We start from the raw sequence: 20,276 nt of genomic DNA on the forward strand, positions 1-20,276 counted from the left end.
ATACTGTCTTAGACGAGCCCTGGCTAGACAGAACAGGCACTATGCAATAATATAGAGACTTTGGACCTGCCATTCATTAGCACAAACATGAAACATGTATGCTTCAAAAGCATCAACATCAGCTCTTCTCTGACAGCATGGTTGGAGTTTCCAAAAAATGACTGAGTCTTCCCGTGGAAACGTAGATCCTGACATACTACAGAACAATAATATGATTAACTTCCCAGATTGGAGTTGTAAAGGAATTAAATACTTGAAACATATATTTGAAGGAACATACTTTATTATGTTTAACAGATTAGTTATACGATATGGGCTTAAGAATAGCTAGTTAGAATATCAACAAATTTAATCTATAGTAAAAAAGAAAGTTAAGCCTACGCAAGTCAAATGACAAACACCACCAAGTGTGGTACAATTCCTTAATCTGAAAACCCCAAAATTACTAAAATATGCGGGGCACCCTTCAAGTAGATGGATCAATCTCCCTTCCTACTGCAAAATGGGAGAGGGATCTATCAGCCAGCTCAGACCAAAACATCTGGTCTCACATATGTTTAAAAACCTTTACATTGATTAGAAATGCTCACATTGTCAAGGGAATACACCTGACAGTTACACCCATGTTCTGTCCCCCAGTTCAGAGGTTTTGGTGCTGGATATGTGAGACTTCTCAAAGTGTCTGAAATGTAACATTCCACCCTCCCCTTCAGTTTGCTTATTGGGCAACTTAGATGAATACAGTCCAGATGGCTCTCACTGCCTAATGCTTTGCTAAGAAGACTATCCTCATGAACTGCATCTGGGGGTTCCCTAGGGGTGGGTTTCTTTGGGGGCTGGACATGAGAGCTGTGTTCCTGACCTGGATGAGGCTCTGGTGGCTCTTGGGTAGTGATTCTCTGGCGACTGCGTATGGCAGGGCCGGAGGAGCGTCTGTGCTAGCGGACGTAGGTTAAAGGCCACGCTGCTCCTGGGTGGGGCCGGGCTTGGGGACTTGGCGTCCTGGGGGTGCACCACCTCTGGGCTGGCGTTCTTGGTGGCCCTGGGGGGCTTGGTTCCTGGTTTGGTGTGTCACTGGGGTTGTGGGTTGGTGCATGCACGGGGCCCTGGCCCTGGCATGGGGGCCTTCGGTGCACCGGTGGAACTGGAGGCCTATTCAGCTGGTGGCGAGGTTGTTATTATCTTTTGCATGTGATCTCTGCTCTTGTGGAGTCCACTCTGCAGATTGGGGGATCCAGTAGAGGTGGAGGATGAACTCAACCTTGGTGTCTATTGTCTTATGTAGTCTGAGAGTTGACTCAATGTTGGGGTGGGTGTAGTTTTTCCCCTGGGGTGGGGTCAGCGCTCTGTGGGACTTGGTGATGCTGCTGTTGTGGGCCCCGGCCTGGGCCCCCTGACCTTGGTGAATTTCAAGGAATGGGGGTGCCTATGGGGGTCAGTGGGGGAACTTGCAACATGAAAGGGGTACTTTGCCTCAGTTGGGGGCTCATGGGTCTTGGGTCCCTCGGCCCGCTGCTTAGGTGCAGCAGGCTTGTCGCCATGGCCCCATGGGGCAGGGCTGTACCTCCCCATAAACACTGTTAGATACTTAAATGGAGAAACCTTATGAATAAGGTGCTTGCACACACAGGTGTACAAATGGGTAAGCATAGACGCACACTATCTTGTCTGCTGCTGCCTCTAAACATATCATGTATTATTAGTCCTGTATGCTCCATTTAATATTTATTATTTACTGTTACTACTTATGTTGGTTGTTGCTGTGTTTTCCCTCCTGTGTTGTTTTTGGGAGGATTTTCAGCAGGTGTTTAAGCAGATTTTCAGTGTTTTTTCTCTCTATATATCCCTATTCTTCTCACTTTTTCTCTCCCTCTCCTTTGAACTTACTCTGCAACGTTTCTTCCCAAATCATCCCAATAAAAATCTAATAAAATATGAATGAATGAAGTGGACTATCATAGCAAAAGCTGCAATGGTCCACTTGGGAAAATAAATCTGCTGGGCATTTTTTTGGCCTTCAGACAACAACTCTGATTGGTACACTCCCGGACAGGAAAGGCAAAAAAAATCCCCAAGACCCGAGTGAATGAACCATTACAAACAGGAGTCCATGCTGGGGTCAGTTTAGCTTCATTGTCAGCAGCAGGGCTGTTGGGTCTCACCTGTTTACCCGGCGTGCTGATGTCATCACAGATCCAAAGGTGAGAATCAGAGGGCTGCACTCTGATTGGCTACTGAAATGAGGCAGAAATTCATTAGCAGGCAAACAAACAGGATGACGCTGGTTCAGCTGGTCTCCTAGCAGCAGCTGAATTGATGAGTTTGTATTTGTGTGTGTGTGTGTGTGTGTGTGTGTTTTAGCCTGGCTGATCATTGACATGCTGATGATTTTTACCCTTTGAAGTTTAGTAATTTATTCTGCTCAGACAGACCCCCGCCTCAGCACCAATGAGCCGAGAAGTAAAACAGCTCCAAGTCAGAAAAAACTTCCTAAAAGAAAACTATTAATAGGAACAGAGGAGACAGGAAATGCATACAAAAGCAGCACAGCAGACTCACAAATCAAAATGACAAAATTAAAAACAGCATATTTCATAAAAACATAAAAATTTAACCTCAGTTTGCTTCTTTAACTTTGCTTATTTGGAGACAAAAAGAATATTAGCTAGCATGAAGTTGTTCTGCAGCACGTTTGTGTGTTTGATGACTGACCAACAAAGCAGGATAATTATTCGTACATGTATTAATATTATTATTGGTGCTCATCAGAAATTAGTTTCTATTCCTGAGCCTTTCCCTGAGGTCCAAGGGATCTTCCAAGAATGAGGAGCCTGTTTCCCAAAGATCTGATTGGTCAGTTGGTGGTGTGTTTACACCTGTTGATCTCTTGTCTTGAACATCACCTGCTTTGAAGCAGCTAAGGTCTGCATGATGAGTTACCCTGGTGGTACAATTAACTACACAGCAGCCATATTATCGGTCAGATAATGTCATTAAAAATGAGCCTAAAGGCTCTTGTTGTCAGCTTCACAAATCTGGGTGGATATTTCCTCCTGACATTTGCACACAAAGCTCAACTACAAGAACTCACAATAAACGCTCTTCATAATTTAGAGTTAGAAGAATACAAATTTATGTATCAGGCTTAATTGGATGACATATCAATGTTTTATCATACAGTTTCATTTGGAACGGCAGTGAGGTTAAATCAGTCTGAGGGAGAAAATGCTCTGCTGGCTCAGTAGTGTTGAGTGGAGCAGGTGTGACAGTAATCCTATATAAAAATAATAATAATAAATCAAAGGTCAAAGGTCACCAGTGAAAGAACAAACAAATTACAGAGCAAACTGTGTATTAGGGGGTGTGTGTGTGTTACTGGCATGAACAGCAAAACGTGTCAGAGCGTGTTGGAAGTACGCCTCAACACACACACACACTCATGTTTCCATCATTTCATTCCAGGACTTAGACCAAAACATCACCTGAATGATTCACCTTAAGGCGACCTTTTATGATGCATAGTCAGATTTGCTGTATTGCCACACAACATGAGTAACACACGCAGGCACGCACACACACACACACACACACACACACTGTGTTTACTACAATCATAGATACAGTACTGTGAAGCCACACCCAAACAGGAAGGAGTCACCAAGAATAGAGTTGCCCTCCACCCAAACAGCTTCCCTTTCACTGACACACACTTCCTCAATGTGTGTGTGTGTGTGTGTGTTTAGTAGCCTGAAAGCTCTGGTGCAATATGTAGAGTTCTTCACACACAAATGTAATCCGGCTCAGTCATCAACGATGATGCAGCACGGGGGGAGGAGCAATGTGTTGGTATTGGGGTGATTGTTGTGTCAAAGCAAAGGGAAGTCCAAATGAATTTCTTTAGTTTTAAATTGATGGAAATTTTGATTAATGTTGTCATATTACAGCCAAAAACTGTTTGAAATATCAGTAGTGTGCTCAGGAATATCAGCAGGTTGTTCTATAGAGACATACTCATAAAAAAAAAACACAAAATGTTATTCGTGGTTAGAAAAAGATGACATATAAAAGTCTCCATTTTGACTTAAGGGTATCTAAATGTCCCTTTTTCATCATTAATTTATAGATTAAACAGGAAGAAGATTGTTTAATAGAGGCATAATAATAATTTAACTTTTTAATATGCCAACTACAAACTTTACTATTGTTATTTATGGTGGGTATTATTAATATTAGTTTCCAGATTTGATGCTATTTCCATATCGTTTGAATTGTAAAGGACAGAGGTGAATGTAGGTTCAGAGTTTTAGAGGGGCTCAGCCCCCAGTCATAATGTCATGCGTATAGCACCTTACAGTTAATATTAATGGAATATACCACTTTCAAATGTAGTCAGCTCTTTTCACATTTGCAAACCTTATTTCAATAAATAAAAGCAGTAAATTTAAAAGCAACTTAATTTTAGTTATCAATCTTCAATCAAAGGCTCAATAGATCAGAATTTTCCAAAGTAAAGAACAACTTGTGAGGAGAAAGAAGAAACATGCATTGTGTATTTTCAGTCTCTTAACCACATAGAAGCAGCTGACCAGATCATTAAGCACTTAAAGCAGCACAATTCAACAAAGAAAGTGGAAAATCACACTACCACTCCATACACCTCAACATGAAGTAAACTGATAAGACAGCTGCTTTTACATTAAAGATTGTAAATTCATACAAACCCTCCTTTTATTATGCAGAATCAGCACAGAGCATCAGCATGTAGCCCCAATTCAAGAGTGGAGAACAGATTTGTAGTCTGTGACATCAGTGTAGTTTCAACTATCGTTTTATGCCATGTTTAGAGTGATATAGATCCTGTCAAATTCTACTACTCACGTCAATAAATATGTTCTTTCGAACATGCACCATTTTCAGTGTGCTGCTGGAAAGCACACAAAGCATCCATGAAACGCATGTCAACATATTTGGTAAAAAAAACAATAATCATTTAATTTCAATTCAATTTTATTTATATAGCACCAAATCACAACAGCAGTCGCCTCAAGGCACTTTATATTGTGCAGTAGATACAGAGAAAAACCCAACAATCATATGACCCCCTATGAGCAAGCACTGTGGCGACAGTGGGAAGGAAAAACTCCCTTTTAACAGGAAAAAACCTCCGGCAGATCCAGGCTCAGGGAGGGGCGGGGCCATCTGCTGCGACCGGTTGGGGTGAGAGAAGCAAAACAGGATAAAAGACATGCTGTGGAAGAGAGACAGACATTAATAACATGCATGATTCAATGCAGAGAGGTCTGTTAACACATAGTGAGTGAGAAAGGTGACTGGAAAGGAAAAACTCAATGCATCATGGGAATCCCCGGCAGCCTACGTCTATTGCAGCATAACTAAGGGAGGATTCAGGGTCACCTGGTGCAGCCCTAACTATATGCTTTAGCAAAAAGGAAAGTTTTAAGCCTAATCTTAAAAGTAGAGATAGTGTCTGTCTCCCGAATCCAAGTTGGAAGCTGGTTCCACAGAAGAGGGGCCTGAAAACTGAAGGCTCTCCCTCCCATTCTACTGTTAAATACTGTAGGAACAATAAGTAGGCCTGCAGTGCAAGAGTGAAGTGCTCTAATAGGCTGATATGGTACTACAAGGTCCTTAAGATTTAGTCACCTGGTTCTTCTTCTTTCTCTCCATCTTCCTCACTCCTCCATTCCATACAAAAACATTGTATACAACTACTTTGATATCAGTATAATAGAATATTTAGTTATGTGAGTCATCAACAATAAATGTGGGAAAAACAGAAGCTGAAACTCTAGAATATTTTGCTGTTACATGTTGCCTACGTGTCCACTGTTATCTGTTTATTTCTGCTCTCTCCTTTTCTCTCCCTCTCTATCCTCTTCTCTAAGACTGTGTGCCGTCATCCAAAAGTTAAATGTTAAACTCAGTTGTTATCAATATTACGCAATACCGGTCATGTTTAACCATATGGGAATTTACCCAGATTTATTTATTTATTTGGACAGAGATCTTGCCCCCCCCCCCCAAAAAAAAGAAAAAAAAGTTCAGCACAAAGTTACCCCGATGTGCAACACTGGATAGTTTTCACTCTATCCTGTCTGCAGTAGATGAGTTGGGATATATAACATTAGAAGACAACATACTATTGCTACAGTTATTTTTAGGGATGCTGTAATTAAATTTAAGGGTGCTTGAGCACCCCCAGCAAAGGACCAAGAGCACAGCCCTGGGGTACTCCACAGCTCAAATGCCTCTGATACCACATGGTCACATGGAAACTTTTGGTAGTTTCATCATTTTCCATGATTGTAAATACAAAATCTTACCCAGTGGTTAGAAAAAAATATAGAAGTCTGTATTTGAATTACAGTGCACAAAAATGTCCCCTTTTCATTATTCCTGTGCAATTTGTACATTAAACAGGAAGTAAATTATGTTATAGACGAACGGTGATTATGAAAATGTTAATAATTAGTGTAGACTTTTTTATTTGTTGTTATTAGTGGATATTAGGGCTCTACGGTTGCTGTATTTGATAACATTTATATAAAATTTGAACAGTAAAGGCCCAAGAACAGAGACGTGGCAGTTCATTTTTAGCTAGTGAATATTTGGCAGTTTCATTATTTTCTGTCACTTTTAGAATGTTGTTGTTAATATACTTAAACAAAACCCATTATGGATGCCAAACAATCAGATGAAAGGAAAAAAAGTTTTTTGTAGACTTCAATTGGTTAAAAATGTTTGTAAACATTTCTGACCTTTTACATATAAAAAAAAATACAAAGATTGTTCTAAATGAAACAATTGATGGATATATTCCCACTGAAATGTTTTCACAATTTTATCTTATTTTATCTAAAAACCTGACCTGTATATGGATCCTAATTGGACTGATGATGAGATGCTGACAACATTGACAACAACAACAATAGAAAACTGAAAGTGTTTAATGTGACTTTATTGAAATAAAAGCAGAAACCACAGAGAACAGAGGTTCTGTTTTACAGGAAACAGGAAGCAGCTGAGAGCGAGGCTGAAACGTCACAAGAAAAAAGAAGAGGGGTCTTGAACCAAAGCTGTGACGAAGCCTAGGAGAAACCGGAAGTAAATGCAGTCTACCTTCAAAATAAACATATAAGCCGAGGACAAGAGTGGAGAAAGTAATTTGGTTTGATATTAAATAAACGTGTTTTGAATGGCTTCTAGTGAGTAAAATACAAAAATACAAAGTCTCATCAAATCATACTAATCTTCAGGTTCATGGTTACAGTTAGTTAATGTAAACATAACATTTTTGTTTGTGTTTAGTTGTTAATCTAGCTGTTCATAACAGAATTTAAATTATCTTCTTGTGCTAGTGCATTTATAGACATTAATTTGTTTTTATTTCTTAGCTTATTAGCAATAAAGACTTCTTGACTTCTTAGCTGGTTTCTTCACTAGTTCTATATTTTTAACTATTTATTACTAGTTAGTTACCGGGTATTAGTTATTTGTGTTTTGTATTTTTTTTTTTTTTTTTTTTGCTTATGAAGGTGTCTTTACTTTGAAATTCTGAAGAAGAACATCAGTTCTGTGTTGTATTATATTTATTTCATTCTGGCTGCTTATTGTCATTTTGTTTTGTTTTTTTCAATTATTTTCACACCAGTAAATTTATACAACTTTTTCTCAGCATTTTGTACTCAATGCTCAGAGGAAAGCTTTATATTGAAAATACTGACATGAAATGCCTGTTTTTTGTTTCATGCTGAAAATAATTGCCATGCTATTTATGCTTGAATCATATTTTTAGTTCATTTAATTCAAGGCTCACTTTTTAAAAAAAAAATTGTAGCTTTCAGCCATAGCTCACTATCATGGCCCAATTCAAGTATACAGAGCTACCTGCGGTAGCAACACCTTGTAAATAAGCTGTCACTATTTGTCATTAGAGGTTTGATTCAAATAGAATTCCAAAATTATATTTCTTTATTTATTAAGGTATATAAATTTCCACTTATTTAATGCTATTTTTTCCAAATCGTTTTTATAAATAAAATATATCTTATGTTATCTTGTCTAAAATAAAATATAACAACAGAGATATCTTAATAATGTATATTGAAATCCAAATTATTAGAAATTAAAGTAAGAATAATATGTTATTTATATTTATTTTATGACTTTATGATATAATAATATGTAAAAAAAACCTCAAGATGAAGCAGAATTATATGTTTAAAACTACAATTTATTTCATATTTGAACCAGTTTTTTAACGTCTTTTATTTTGAAAAGTCGAACAGGAGGCTCTTGCGTTCGCCGCGTCGAGCTTAACGTCAGCGCGTCGGGAGCAGGAGGGAGCGGCTCTGGTCGAGCGACGTTCACTGCGAACAGGAGAGAGAGTGAGCGGCGGAGAGCGCAGCGGAGCGGACGGGTGGATGACTGTGAGTACTGCTTCTTTTCTCCCGTTTCGCGCTTTTACCTCTTTTTCCTCGCTTCCCCCTCCTTTTTCCTCCCTCTTTCATGTAGATATGAGCTAGCCTGGGTCGAACCGGGAAATGTCCCGGCTAGCAGGGACGGGCGACAGGCCGGTCGGGAGCCGCGCTGGGCTGGGTTTGCGGAAGCAAGCGACCGGCGGACAGACAGACGGATGGACGTAAAGGCAGACAGACGGACGGCGGCTGTCCTGATGAGAATACAGTTTATATCAGACACGGGCTGACTGCTTCACGGCGTCACGGCGGCTGTCTGTCCGTCTGTGAGTCTGTTTCCGGTCTGTAGAGCCCGAAGTCCGCTTCTGCTCGCGTTTTGTCTCCGCTCTTCTGAGGCAGCGGGGCCTGCTTGCAGAGCTTCCCGGGTAGGGAGCATTGTGAGGCGGCCACAGAGCTGCGGAAGCCCCGTTGCTCTCCCGGAGGCAAAAAAAAGAAAAAACGAGTGGAAGTGATTGATGAGAGGATGCAGAGTTTGGGAGCTTGAGGGAACCTGCAATCAAAGCCAGTTTGGTTGCACAGACACTGCTTGGTTTTATTCCTCTCCTGTTGTACTGCCTGTCAGCAACACACACACACACACACACACACACACACTGAGTATTGACAGGCCCCACCTAGTTCTGCTTGACTCAGGGATCTGTGCGTATTGTGAGTCCATATTTCTGCTCTGACAACTTCACTTTAGTAGATTAACATTATTCGGTGATTGCTGGAAAAAGCAGAAGTGCCCACCGAGTGAGCAAAATACTGAAATATAAGAATAAAATGCAGGTTTCAGGTTGGGTTGAACTGTGTGTATCTGTGCAGTGATGCTCTGGTAACTAAAGATTAATGTATTTATAGCCTATAAATTAAGGCCAGCAGTCTATGTTGATAGCAGCAGATCCTCTTTTTGTTCACATGTAAACAAAACAAGCAGGAAGCACTGACGTGAAGTATGAAGTTTCAGGTTAAAGTCTTCCTTTCAGTCAGCGTTTATGTGGTACAATCACAATACAACATAAAAGCCTCAGTGACGCCTCATTTTACAGTTATATAATAATTTGCTGTGTAGTTTGATTGTTGTTGTTCATGCATTAAGTCTGAACTGGAGTTAAACTTAAACAGACCCACAGTGAGGGTTCATTTATAAGGAAATACACTCATAGTGTGCAGAAAGGGCAGTATTTCTTTTTTGAATTGTTACAAATTTGGACTATAAGGAGATATGGAAGCTTTCTTCTTCTGTGTATTGTTGGGACATGACTGTGTGTTGCTTTCTCCACAGACTGTGTATAAAAGATGGTGAAGGCACCATCGTTTGTGTTTTGTGGTCGTTTTGGAGATATTATTGGAGTCCAGTTCACAGACTCCAATTAGCTGAAGCCACCTGCCTCTCCATCTTTCTATAGCAAAAACAGTGTCTGTTCGATATTAGGGAAACTGCAGCTTTTTTGGTACTTCAGGTTAATTTTCCACGTCCCGAGGTTCCTGTTTGGCACTTCCTCTGGGTTTGATGCCTGTGGGTGTGCCAAACCAGGTTTAGGCAGCCTGAGCTGTAAAGACAAATATTTCATGAGCAGCAGTGTTGGTAAGAGCAAATCAGCTGATATTCTTTAAGAAGTTTAAGAGAAGAGTGTGTCTATTTTAATTTGCTCACTTTGCTCTGACCCAAAAGTGGATAAGTGGAAGTATATGGATGGGTTATGAGAGCTTTTTAAATTAAAGTACTTTCTAAACCTTAGTTCTGATTTATTGGAAGACGTGATGATCTTTTTCTTCCTGCTGTTGCTGTGTGTCTGTGCGTGTTTCTGTAACGTCTCATTATATTTCGTCATAGCACAGCATCGTGAAGCATGAGGGGGAAAGTCCCGATGCAGGTGCTCTCCCGCAGAGGCAGGTTTGTGACAGGCGGACTTGTAAATGTCCAGAGATAGGGCTTCAGGTGTGATCGAAGGGTTTTAGATGTTTTGGCTCATCCAGCTTTCCCCTTGATGGCCTCACCTCTGCTGCTCCAGTGAGTTACTTCTTGCGAAGCGTTGAACCCGTCTGGACTTGCTGCAGAGCGTTGTAGTGAGGCAAGCCTGTTCAGACCCTCAGGCAATGAAATCCATTACTGCTGATGCCTTCACTGACAATAGGGTAGATAAAACCTGAGATTTGAACTCCTCCCAGTCTCCACCTGATCACTTGTGTGCATTTAGCGCATTTATACAGCTGTCGTGACTGGAGATGGAGACATTTAACATTTTTAGGGTTTTTTAGGGCGTTTTCTGTGACCCATACACCACACTAGTTTTTATTTAAAATATGAACAAAAGCCCTGAACAATAAAATCCACTGGGAGTCGTTCTCTTCTTGTTTCTTGTCCCCAAAATAGAATAGATAAACTCTGAAAATAGGATTTGGGCAAAAGTTTCAAGCAAGAGTACTCACTGAGTGTGATTAGTCACAACAGGAGTCTTGCAGTGACTTAAATATATAACTACATGAAGACATTAATAGTCCTATTATTTGAGATAACGGATTTACCTAAAAATTGTAAACACTTGTTGCCTCCAAAATATTAAGCAACTTTAACTTAAGCTGAATGTTTGATGGTAACTTGTTTATCATAAGTGTTTATTCTCAGATTGGTTACCAAAATAAAAGCTTTAAATTTAAGAAGCATTTTGTCTTGAGTTAGTCTTGTCTTAGGTCAGTTAAGAGTATTTGTGACACAGTATTTACGTTTTTGTTGTACACTGCACAGTTACAGAAACCAAACTTTCATGCATGCGATTCTTCTTTTATATCCCTGCAGCCTCTAAAATTAAAGTAACAACTTCTGGAGACCTGATCTAACATGGTTTCCAGGTTGCAAGACTTTTATCCTTCTTTTAAGTCACCTTTGTTCTGATTGGCTGCCCCTCGTAAAGAGAATGTATGAACCACAGACAGGATATGAGATGGGTGTAGCCAGTGTTACATCACCAGCTGATCAGTGAAGTCTCGTAATGAAACCTCAAACTCGGTAATGAAAAAACAGAAGCCTGTTTGTGGCGAGGAGCCGCCCCCTGGTGGTCAATACATTTCTGGTTTTAACAGCAGGCAGGTTGAGCTCTGGAGCCTGAGATGATCAGATTAGGGATATCTGCACTCTATGACATCACAGAGATCCGATAATAGTGGAAACTGTCTGAATCACAGTGTTTAGAGTGCAAGCTTTTGGCTCATGGGGCTTATTTTTACATATGCTGACCTTATTAGAAACTTGGCCATGCTTAATATGAACATCCACCATCGGAGCAGGAGATATGTGGCAGGGTATAAGGGTCGACTTTAAATATTAGATTACACCTGGTGTTACTCACTTATAGAGTCTTTTCTGGCTGTCAGTTAGTAGCTGTATTTGTGTTGTTTACAGGCTGTGATGGTAAAATTTGAAATGGTTTTAGGGTCTGTAAACACATCGTGTCAGCGGGGGTCCTCATGAACAATCTTAAACGTGTGTGTATTTGGGTGTGTGTGTGTTTGTGCATCGTGTTGCTTCTTGTTGCCGTGACAGTGAAGGTTTGCACACACATGGCGAGGAATGATTGGTATGCATCCACACACTGAGACATGAACGCATAGCAACAGTAACCAGGAAGGATTCAATAGCAGTGACATCACCACCAGCTGTGAGATCATGTGACTCCGCAGTTTTCAGTAACTTACCACATGCATGCTGGGTAATCATTATCTCCCAGTGAGGGGCAGGAAGTTTTCATTTGTGTGTTTGTAATTGATGGTGTTACATCTCCAGGTGCATCATAGGAGGAGGTGGGGCTTACTGTAATCCTGCTGTGTGATTGGTAGCTGTGACTGGATGTCCAATAGCGACCTGTTAACGGTCTCCTCCTCTGTGTTTGTGTCTCTCACCCAGCAGACAGACAGTCAGGATGCGTGAATACAAACTGGTTGTTTTAGGATCAGGAGGCGTCGGCAAGTCAGCTCTGGTAAGTAAAAAAAAAAAATCCACGTTAATCAGCTGTTTGCATTAAAGTGAGAGTCTGATGTTATTCTATTTAATGTCAGTGAGTGCCAAAAATAAAATGTAATCAACACTGAAATTATCCTGCTGATGAGCTCAGAGCCACATGGCAACACCTTGCACTTTATTTTAACTCAAATATTCAATGTCGATTAATCCGCTGCTGAAAATAGTCCCCACCAAAAACTAATAAAGAAATAGAAAAACTGAAAATAAATACTTGTAATATGTATATAAAACCCCCCACTGAAATAGTGACAAATATTTATATAAAATAAATGAAAGAAAAGAAGAAAAATAGAAGAAAAATAAATAAATTATTATTTTTTAAATATTTAAAATAAATAAAAATTGATAAAGAATGAATAGGAAGATAGAAAATATATTTATGAATACTGAATAAGATAAAGATAAAAAATACAATATAAATAGACAAATAAATAATATAACTAATTATATAAAGATATAATAAAACTTATATAAAGATAATTATATTCAAAATGTGTGTATGAAAGACTAGAAAAACAATTTTCAGTCATTATGTTTTACAAAACTTTATAAGAAGAGTCAAAAATTAATAAGAGGTGATGTAACGTTGCGGGAAATTGCGTTTCCTGTTCTTGCACTAGTGTTTGTATTATTCATATACTGATTTTTGTGCATTCACGTTTGTACATTGAGGTAAAACTGTGTTTGCAGCTTTGGGACTTGCATGGCTGGAGTGCTCCAGTGCAGATTCCTGTGTAAATGGCTGCACAGTGATGTCACTGTGCTTCGTTTTTGCGTCGGCCATCACTGACACACTAACACGGCGGTGTCAGTCACACTACAATGAAGTGCTTTACTCCCCATGATATAATGGAGACGTGTCACAGTGTCACATTAATTCCGCTCTAATGACTCCCAATGGGGAGCTGAACAGAGCTCCATTAACACTGCTGTCCTACTTCTCTTTGTCCCGCTACTCATGTCCGTCCGTCTGTCCATCTCCAGACTGTCCAGTTTGTTCAGGGAATCTTTGTGGAGAAATACGACCCCACGATAGAGGACTCCTACAGGAAGGTAGGACCTCTTCATCCTCACACATTTTTAGAAGCATCTATAGTTTAATTAGTTTTAGTTATAATCCACAGTTATGATTCATTTCTTTTGTTTCTGCAGCAAGTCGAGGTCGATGGACAGCAGTGTATGCTGGAGATCCTGGACACAGCAGGAACAGTAAGACCTGGCTCTGTCTACATACTTTTGACCATGAGATGTGCCTGACTGAGTCCTGACCACCTGTCTGTCTGTCTTTAGGAGCAGTTCACAGCAATGAGAGACCTGTACATGAAGAATGGCCAGGGCTTTGCTCTGGTTTACTCCATCACGGCTCAGTCCACCTTCAACGACCTTCAAGACCTCCGAGAGCAGATCCTCAGAGTGAAGGACACGGAAGATGTAAGAAACCACAGCACCCTATACTTTGCCTAAACTCACCCTAACATGCAGTTTTAAGTCATGGTTTCAGTTAAGTTAAGCACTGAAGCTCCTCTTAACGTTTTCTGGAGCCTTCTTTGTCAGATGAAGGAGTCTGTAGCATAGTTAAGGAGCTCCTGAGTAATTTGTCCGGTTGTAGTTAGTCAGTTGCTGATGTTTGTATTTAAAACTCTTGTTTCTTGGCTCAGAGGAAGTTGCCTAGAAAACCAGTGGAGAAAGGGAGAAGTTTCTGGTGGCAGCCAAAAATAGTTTACAATGATATAAAAATGTAATTTGAGATAAAGCAGTTAAATCTGAGTTTAAGAGGAAGTGGACTCTATCACCTCCACATAATCCTGCTGTCAGGCTTATGCTAAGCTAGCTAACTGACTGCTGATGGGTGTATGTATAATTTATTCTCATGAAACAGAGGTCACTTGTTTTAACACGCCACCATCAGCCAGCCTGTGTGGAGGCCTTTAGCATTGCTCCCCCTGCCAGACATGAGTTACATTACATAGGTTCCAAAAAGTTTTATTTTTAATCAGCATCTAGTGGAGAAAGAAGAAAATAAAAAAACTGCAAATTTGCAATTTAAATGTAAAAGAATAAAAAAGCAAATTTGTAATTAAAAAAAATAGAAAATGCTTCTAAACAAGCTTTTAAACAAATAAAATAAAACAAGCAAATTAATTTATAATATCTACATTTAAAATGAGAATAAAACAAAAAAAATGAATTAAAAAAGAAAGTATTAATAAAAAGAAAACATTGTTTTGTACAACATTTTTTAAAAACCCAATATTTTTAATATGTTTCAAGTTAGAAATGTATTTATATTAACATGAATTTAAGATTCTGCATTGATTTAGTCAATAAAATCACTGAATAAAATTTCAAACATGATGATTTTGTTATGAAACAGATGATTTACAAAATGGATAAATATAAATAAAAAAATTAAGGAAACATACATTCTGACTTCACGTCAAACGTTACAGATTTTTAAAACCAGATGAACCACTGATGTCCTCTTTTCTGGTTTTCACATGATTTTTCTCCCGTTAAAATAATCCAGTGATCATCTTTGAATGTGCTGCAAACAGCTGTCTGAATGTGAGTGTTTGGTGCGCCACTTTAGGTTCCCATGATCCTGGTTGGAAATAAATGCGATCTGGAGGTGGAGCGTGTGGTGGCCAAAGAGTCAGGCATCGGTCTCGCTCGCCAGTGGAACTCCTGCGCCTTCCTTGAGACCTCGGCCAAGAGCAAGATTAACGTCAACGAGGTGACAAAACACACCCACAGCAAAGTTTACACAGTTACTCAGAGCTGTATTTAAACCTAAATATCTTTGGGCTTCTGAGTTTTGAGCACCATTGATTCGGCAAAATGATGTACACATCATCTGGAGTTTGTAAAAAACTGAAATAAAGCTTACAGCGTGCAACACGAGAGAATCACTGTGATGTGTGCGGTCCTGGCTCAAAAATGCTGGAAGCTGTAATAATACAAACATCAGACTATTCCTCCAGAGTTTTTGTCATAGACAAAGAAAAAATGGATTTCATTGTTAGTTTCAGACATTTTGAAGCCTTAGCATTTGTGTTTCAGCTGCTGCTCTGTTGGTTTTGGGGATATGAGCATTTTAGGACTATTATAGTCTAAATATGCATTTAGACTCTTTCAAACCATCCTCTCTGTCCAAAATGTGTACATTTGAAAGAGGAGTAAAAGAGGCCATTTATGTCCACTGTGAGCGACCATCTTTGAACAGAGGCAGTGGTTTACAACACCAACTGTCTGGCATCTATAATCCAGTTTTGAGATCCCTCCCAGACGCCTTAACGCCCACTCACATCCTGGGCCATCTGACCTCAGGAAATCACATGATAGGGTGGGGCTAGGTTTCACAATGAGCTCACCCAAAACCTTGGCTGATTGTGACCTACACCCATTTTCACACCTTGGCTCGTGTGATTAGGTAGAGGATCATTAGGGGGTCCATTGTCCCTCTTGGTGGGTTACTCCCACAGAGCTTAAATCTGGGAGTCTCCACCATTTGACCCTAGAACTGAAGAAGCTTCTCGGATGAGAAGCTTCTCAGAGGTGAAACGTCTTCAAGCCACTTAAAGAAGTCCACACACTTTTCTTTCCAAGCTCCTTAGATTACGATGACCTGGATGACTGAGAACCTTCACAGACACATTTTTAAGTAGTTTTTGGCATTTTATTAGTAGTTTGGGGAATGTTTGGCAGTTTTTGGCAGTGTAGGTTTCATTTCTTCGTGTTCGTTTGCAGATCTTCTACGACCTTGTCCGACAGATCAACAGGAAGAGTCCCGTTCCAGGGAAAACCCGCAAAAAGCCCACTTGTCAGCTTCTCTAATGGCAGGTAGCTTCTATTGTCCCATGCGCACACACACACACACACACACACACACACACACACACACACACACACACACACACACACACACACATTGAGTTTATCACACACGTTGTTGTTCACACACACTCTGGTTCTCTGTGTCTAGATTCCTGCTCACCTGATAACGAACCAACCAATCACAGGACATCTTCCAGCTGGCCACGCCCCTTTAACACAACCATGTCATCATCAGCATCAGCCACTCTGTTACCATGACGATCTCTTCTCCCATCCTTCATCACACTATGTAAAGGAGACTGTTGCCTTGGAAACATTAAAACAGAACATCAAAGGACTGCTACGGTGGTGGCGATGATGATGATGATTCTGCTGTTGCGGGAATGCAGGGGCTTGATTTAAACTACGGTTCCCATCATGCTCTCTGCTAGGCTGTCTTTGCAGTGGGGAGTGGCTTCTTGCTTTTTTTTCTTTTCTTTTAAAAAAAATTTAAACTTTTTTTTCCCGTTTCTTTCGCCTTATTGTTTTCCGGCAGCCCTGAGCCAATCACACGCAGTGTGACCGTCAGCTGTGTCGGCATCGCCGCGGTGATGACGATGACGCCGACACGGCTGACTGTGTGTGTGTGTGGCTTTGGTGAAACCTGTGGATTCATACAGCGGTTATTATTACAGTGATTATTATTATGATTCTTTGTGAAAACAATTAAGTCATTTTATGTTTTTGATTTTTGGGGCGGGAGGGGTGGGGGTGGGGGTGGGGGTGAGGCAGGGTTGGGGGTTGTAGCAGCAGGTCAAGAGGTTAGCTTACTGTGCTGATAGCAGTGCCGTAATTAAAATTAGCCTAAAGTTAACAAACTGGGCGGAATCAGGAAGAATATAGATATAACGGGAAGATGTTAGGTGGCTTGTTGCCATAGCAGCATGGCGAGCTGACTCCTGATCTGCTGCTCAGGGCGGACATGTTGCCTTTTTGACAGCAGACTCACACTGGTCCAGTACCTTAACTCTGTGTGTGTGTTTGTGTGTGTGTTTGTGAGTGTATGTGAGCTACGTAACAACAGTGAAGCAGGCCACTTTCTGTAATGATCGTTTTTTGACCTGCGCGGTTGAAACACTGAATTATTGGTCCTTTAGTCACTTTAACTGATAAGATATTAAAGGGGGCCTGTCATGCTCTTTTTCAGCTCTATATTATTTCCACTAGAGCAGTTTTACCTGATTTAAAAGTAAATTAATGCCCTTACTGTCCTTTCCCGGCCCTTTTTGGAGCTTCTGGGCTAATCTGCTTAAAATGAGCCATTTTAACCCGTCGCTTTAAGGACATCCCCATCCCTGAAAGCCCGCCTTCTTCTTATTGGTCCACTGATGGGAGCCTGCAGAGGGGCAGCACCAAAAACAAACTGAAGCCTGAGCTTTGTGTGTACAGGTACAACTTTCACACGTTTTCATCCCATTATTTAAAACTATGGCCATGTTTAAAATAAATATCTGGCATTAAAGTTTAGAAAGGAGTACCAGGAACATATTAGGGAAAAAATGTGTTTGTATTGTCAGAATAAAGTTGCAGAATGATGTAGGTATTTCAACAATAAAGTCAAGAGTTTGAGAATAAAACTGAAATAAGATTTTAATTTGAAAAAAGTCAAGATTTTGGAAATAAGGTCAAAATTATGAGGAACAAAGTAAAGCTTATGAGAGTCAAGATTTCAAGAATAAACAAAAAACTAACACAGCATAATCGGTCCCCTTTAAGCTTCTGATGGATGGATTCCCAAATACAATCAGGATAAGGCGGAGTTTCTTGTATTCTTGGTACGTCGTGCTAACACTTTAGCATGCACCGTGCTGAGTAATACTTAAATGTTAAATTGTTAGCATCGATAGATGGAGGTGTTTTCTTATCAGTTGAAGAACAAACTTAAAGTCTCAGTGTTTCAGTTTAATAGTAGCATGGCTGCAGTCCAGCCGGAGGGGGTTAAACCCACAGAAAAAATCCTTTGAATATGTGTTTGTGGGCGTGGTCAGCTCACGGGAAACGCTTGCTGGACCCGTGACCTCTGTGAGTGCTGCTGTGCACAGTGTTGTACTATCAGCAGGGTACTGCTGTCAGTATTCTGGGTCTCCTCCAGTGTCTTCAGTCATGTAGCATGTTGATGTTTCTGCCAGTACCGGGTCTGACCTCCAGGAGGTGCTGCTGCAACAGTTTGCATGACACGAGCAGAAGCTTCCGGGCCAGAGAGCCGTTTGTGGCTGCGGCAGGCCGATCGCCAACTGTTTCTTGCAAGCACGTTATGATGATTCCAGCTTTATTCTTGTAATATCAACAGAGGAGGGGCTCATTACTGCCTCTGTTGGTCGTAAAGCAGAAAACACCTACTGCTGTTATTTCTGAAAGCTGCAGGTATAATAGGTGTTTCTGTGTACGCCACAAGGGGCAGCGCACAGCACCTTTTATAGCCAAAAACAAACACGGATTATAAAAAATACACCCCATCGTACTCTTGATAATGTTTATAAGCCACTTTCATGACAGTTTAAAACAATATGAGGCCATTTTTAAGTATATTTTATCACTTCTCCTACACAGTATCCATAACTGGTGTATTAGCAGTTAATGACTGATGATTAATGATGATTAGCAAGCATATTTAGTTACATATAATGGTGTGATTATGTTTATTTTAACTGTTTATTCACATATACATTGTGCATTGCAGTGTATTCTCAGTGTTGGAAAATATTTCTTCATGTATCAATAGAGACGCTTCATATTATGTATTCATTTATGTGATTATAGCTGATTATGGTTATGAGTAATTCATTAAGAGGGGAAATGAGGTGATAAATGCTTGAAATGTCCTTTAATCTGTTTAGAACTGCTTCAAAGTGAGTTTGTTAAGGGTTCTGGCTTTAAAGCGGGAGTTTCATCCTCAGAAACAACTTTTAGTCATTTCGCTGGCCAGCCGTGGCTGCACTCTGACCTTTCGGGCCTTCGCCAAGAGGCTGTGGTGCCATTTGTCATTTCCTGTGACTTCTGAAGGCGTCAGTGTGGTTTAAGAAGAAGAAGAAACAAGTCTGATGTTTTGGAAAAAAGTTCTTTAGATCTCTTAATCGTGTGCGAATCAACAGAAGCAGCTGTGTGAAAACACGAGAAAGGGAGCTAGGCCTTATTTTCACACATCTGCAACGATGCTGCAGACTGAAAAGTAGCTGCAATTGTTGCTTTGAAGACGCGAAGCCAGGACTGAGTGTTTGGACAGAAACAGACGTGTGTTAAAGTCTTTACACACTTCATTTAAAGCGCACTGAGGTCTTGACAGCTACAGTAAATAGGTGCAGATGGTAACACTTCACTTTAAGTGCCCGTATTTGGCATTTAAGAGCAGCATGTAAACATTTAATAGAAGTGGTATTGCTGTACGGCAGCTGTAAGCAGATATGAACATGTAAATGTGACTAAAAGAAAAATCTGACTACATTTCATGTGTTTAAGCATTAAAGTTCACTCTTACAGCTGCATTACAGTGTGTCACAGACCATGTGAGGCACATTTACATACTTCACTCTGCTTTCCAGTCCTCAATCTGATGTGAGGTCAAAGTGACCATGGCAGCCACAGCCGAATGCAAACTGGAATGAGCAGTTCACAATACGAAGAAATTATTTTTATTTTTTTTTTCTCAGTACTGATATAATTCTGCTTCTTTTTCTCTGTATGGCATGATGACCAGTGAAATGTAAAAGAAACCAGTTCAACCAGTGATGTATCAGCTTTGAAAAAATAAAGGAAAAAAAAAACCACCCAGTAAGCTGCTGGGAGATTAAACACTGGTGCTGAAATGGTCTGAACTGGTTTCTTCCCAGTACGGAAACCCACAGTGGCAGCGGGAGGCAGGGGGAGGGGAGGGGGCAGTGAAGCCAAATGTAAAGTTAAAAACT

At 40.3% G+C, this 20,276-nt stretch overlaps 1 protein-coding gene across 3 annotated transcripts; it reads left to right on the plus strand.

The window, feature by feature from the left end:
• Window positions 1-8,362: 8,362 nt before the first annotated feature.
• On the plus strand, window positions 8,363-17,024 carry LOC146689348 (ras-related protein Rap-1b). Of its 3 annotated transcripts, none has more exons than XM_085437792.1 (8): window positions 8,363-8,450; window positions 12,388-12,457; window positions 13,486-13,554; window positions 13,654-13,710; window positions 13,792-13,932; window positions 15,092-15,235; window positions 16,249-16,337; window positions 16,484-17,024. In XM_085437792.1, exons 2-7 carry the CDS (start codon window positions 12,401-12,403, stop codon window positions 16,333-16,335), a joined length of 555 nt encoding a protein of 184 aa, XP_085293918.1. In that variant the 5' UTR covers window positions 8,363-8,450; window positions 12,388-12,400; the 3' UTR covers window positions 16,336-16,337; window positions 16,484-17,024. The 3 variants fall into 3 exon arrangements, with proteins under 3 accessions (XP_085293918.1, XP_085293917.1, XP_085293916.1); XM_085437791.1 differs by having other exon boundaries at window positions 8,364-8,450; window positions 12,385-12,457; window positions 16,249-16,341; XM_085437790.1 differs by having other exon boundaries at window positions 8,364-8,450; window positions 16,249-16,341.
• Window positions 17,025-20,276: the final 3,252 nt, after the last annotated feature.

This window comes from Copadichromis virginalis, linkage group LG17 (assembly GCF_057382275.1).
Source record: "Copadichromis virginalis isolate Kocher_CV1m ecotype Utaka linkage group LG17, C_Virginalis_male_GT1.1, whole genome shotgun sequence".
NCBI classification, from domain to species: domain Eukaryota; kingdom Metazoa; phylum Chordata; class Actinopteri; order Cichliformes; family Cichlidae; genus Copadichromis; species Copadichromis virginalis.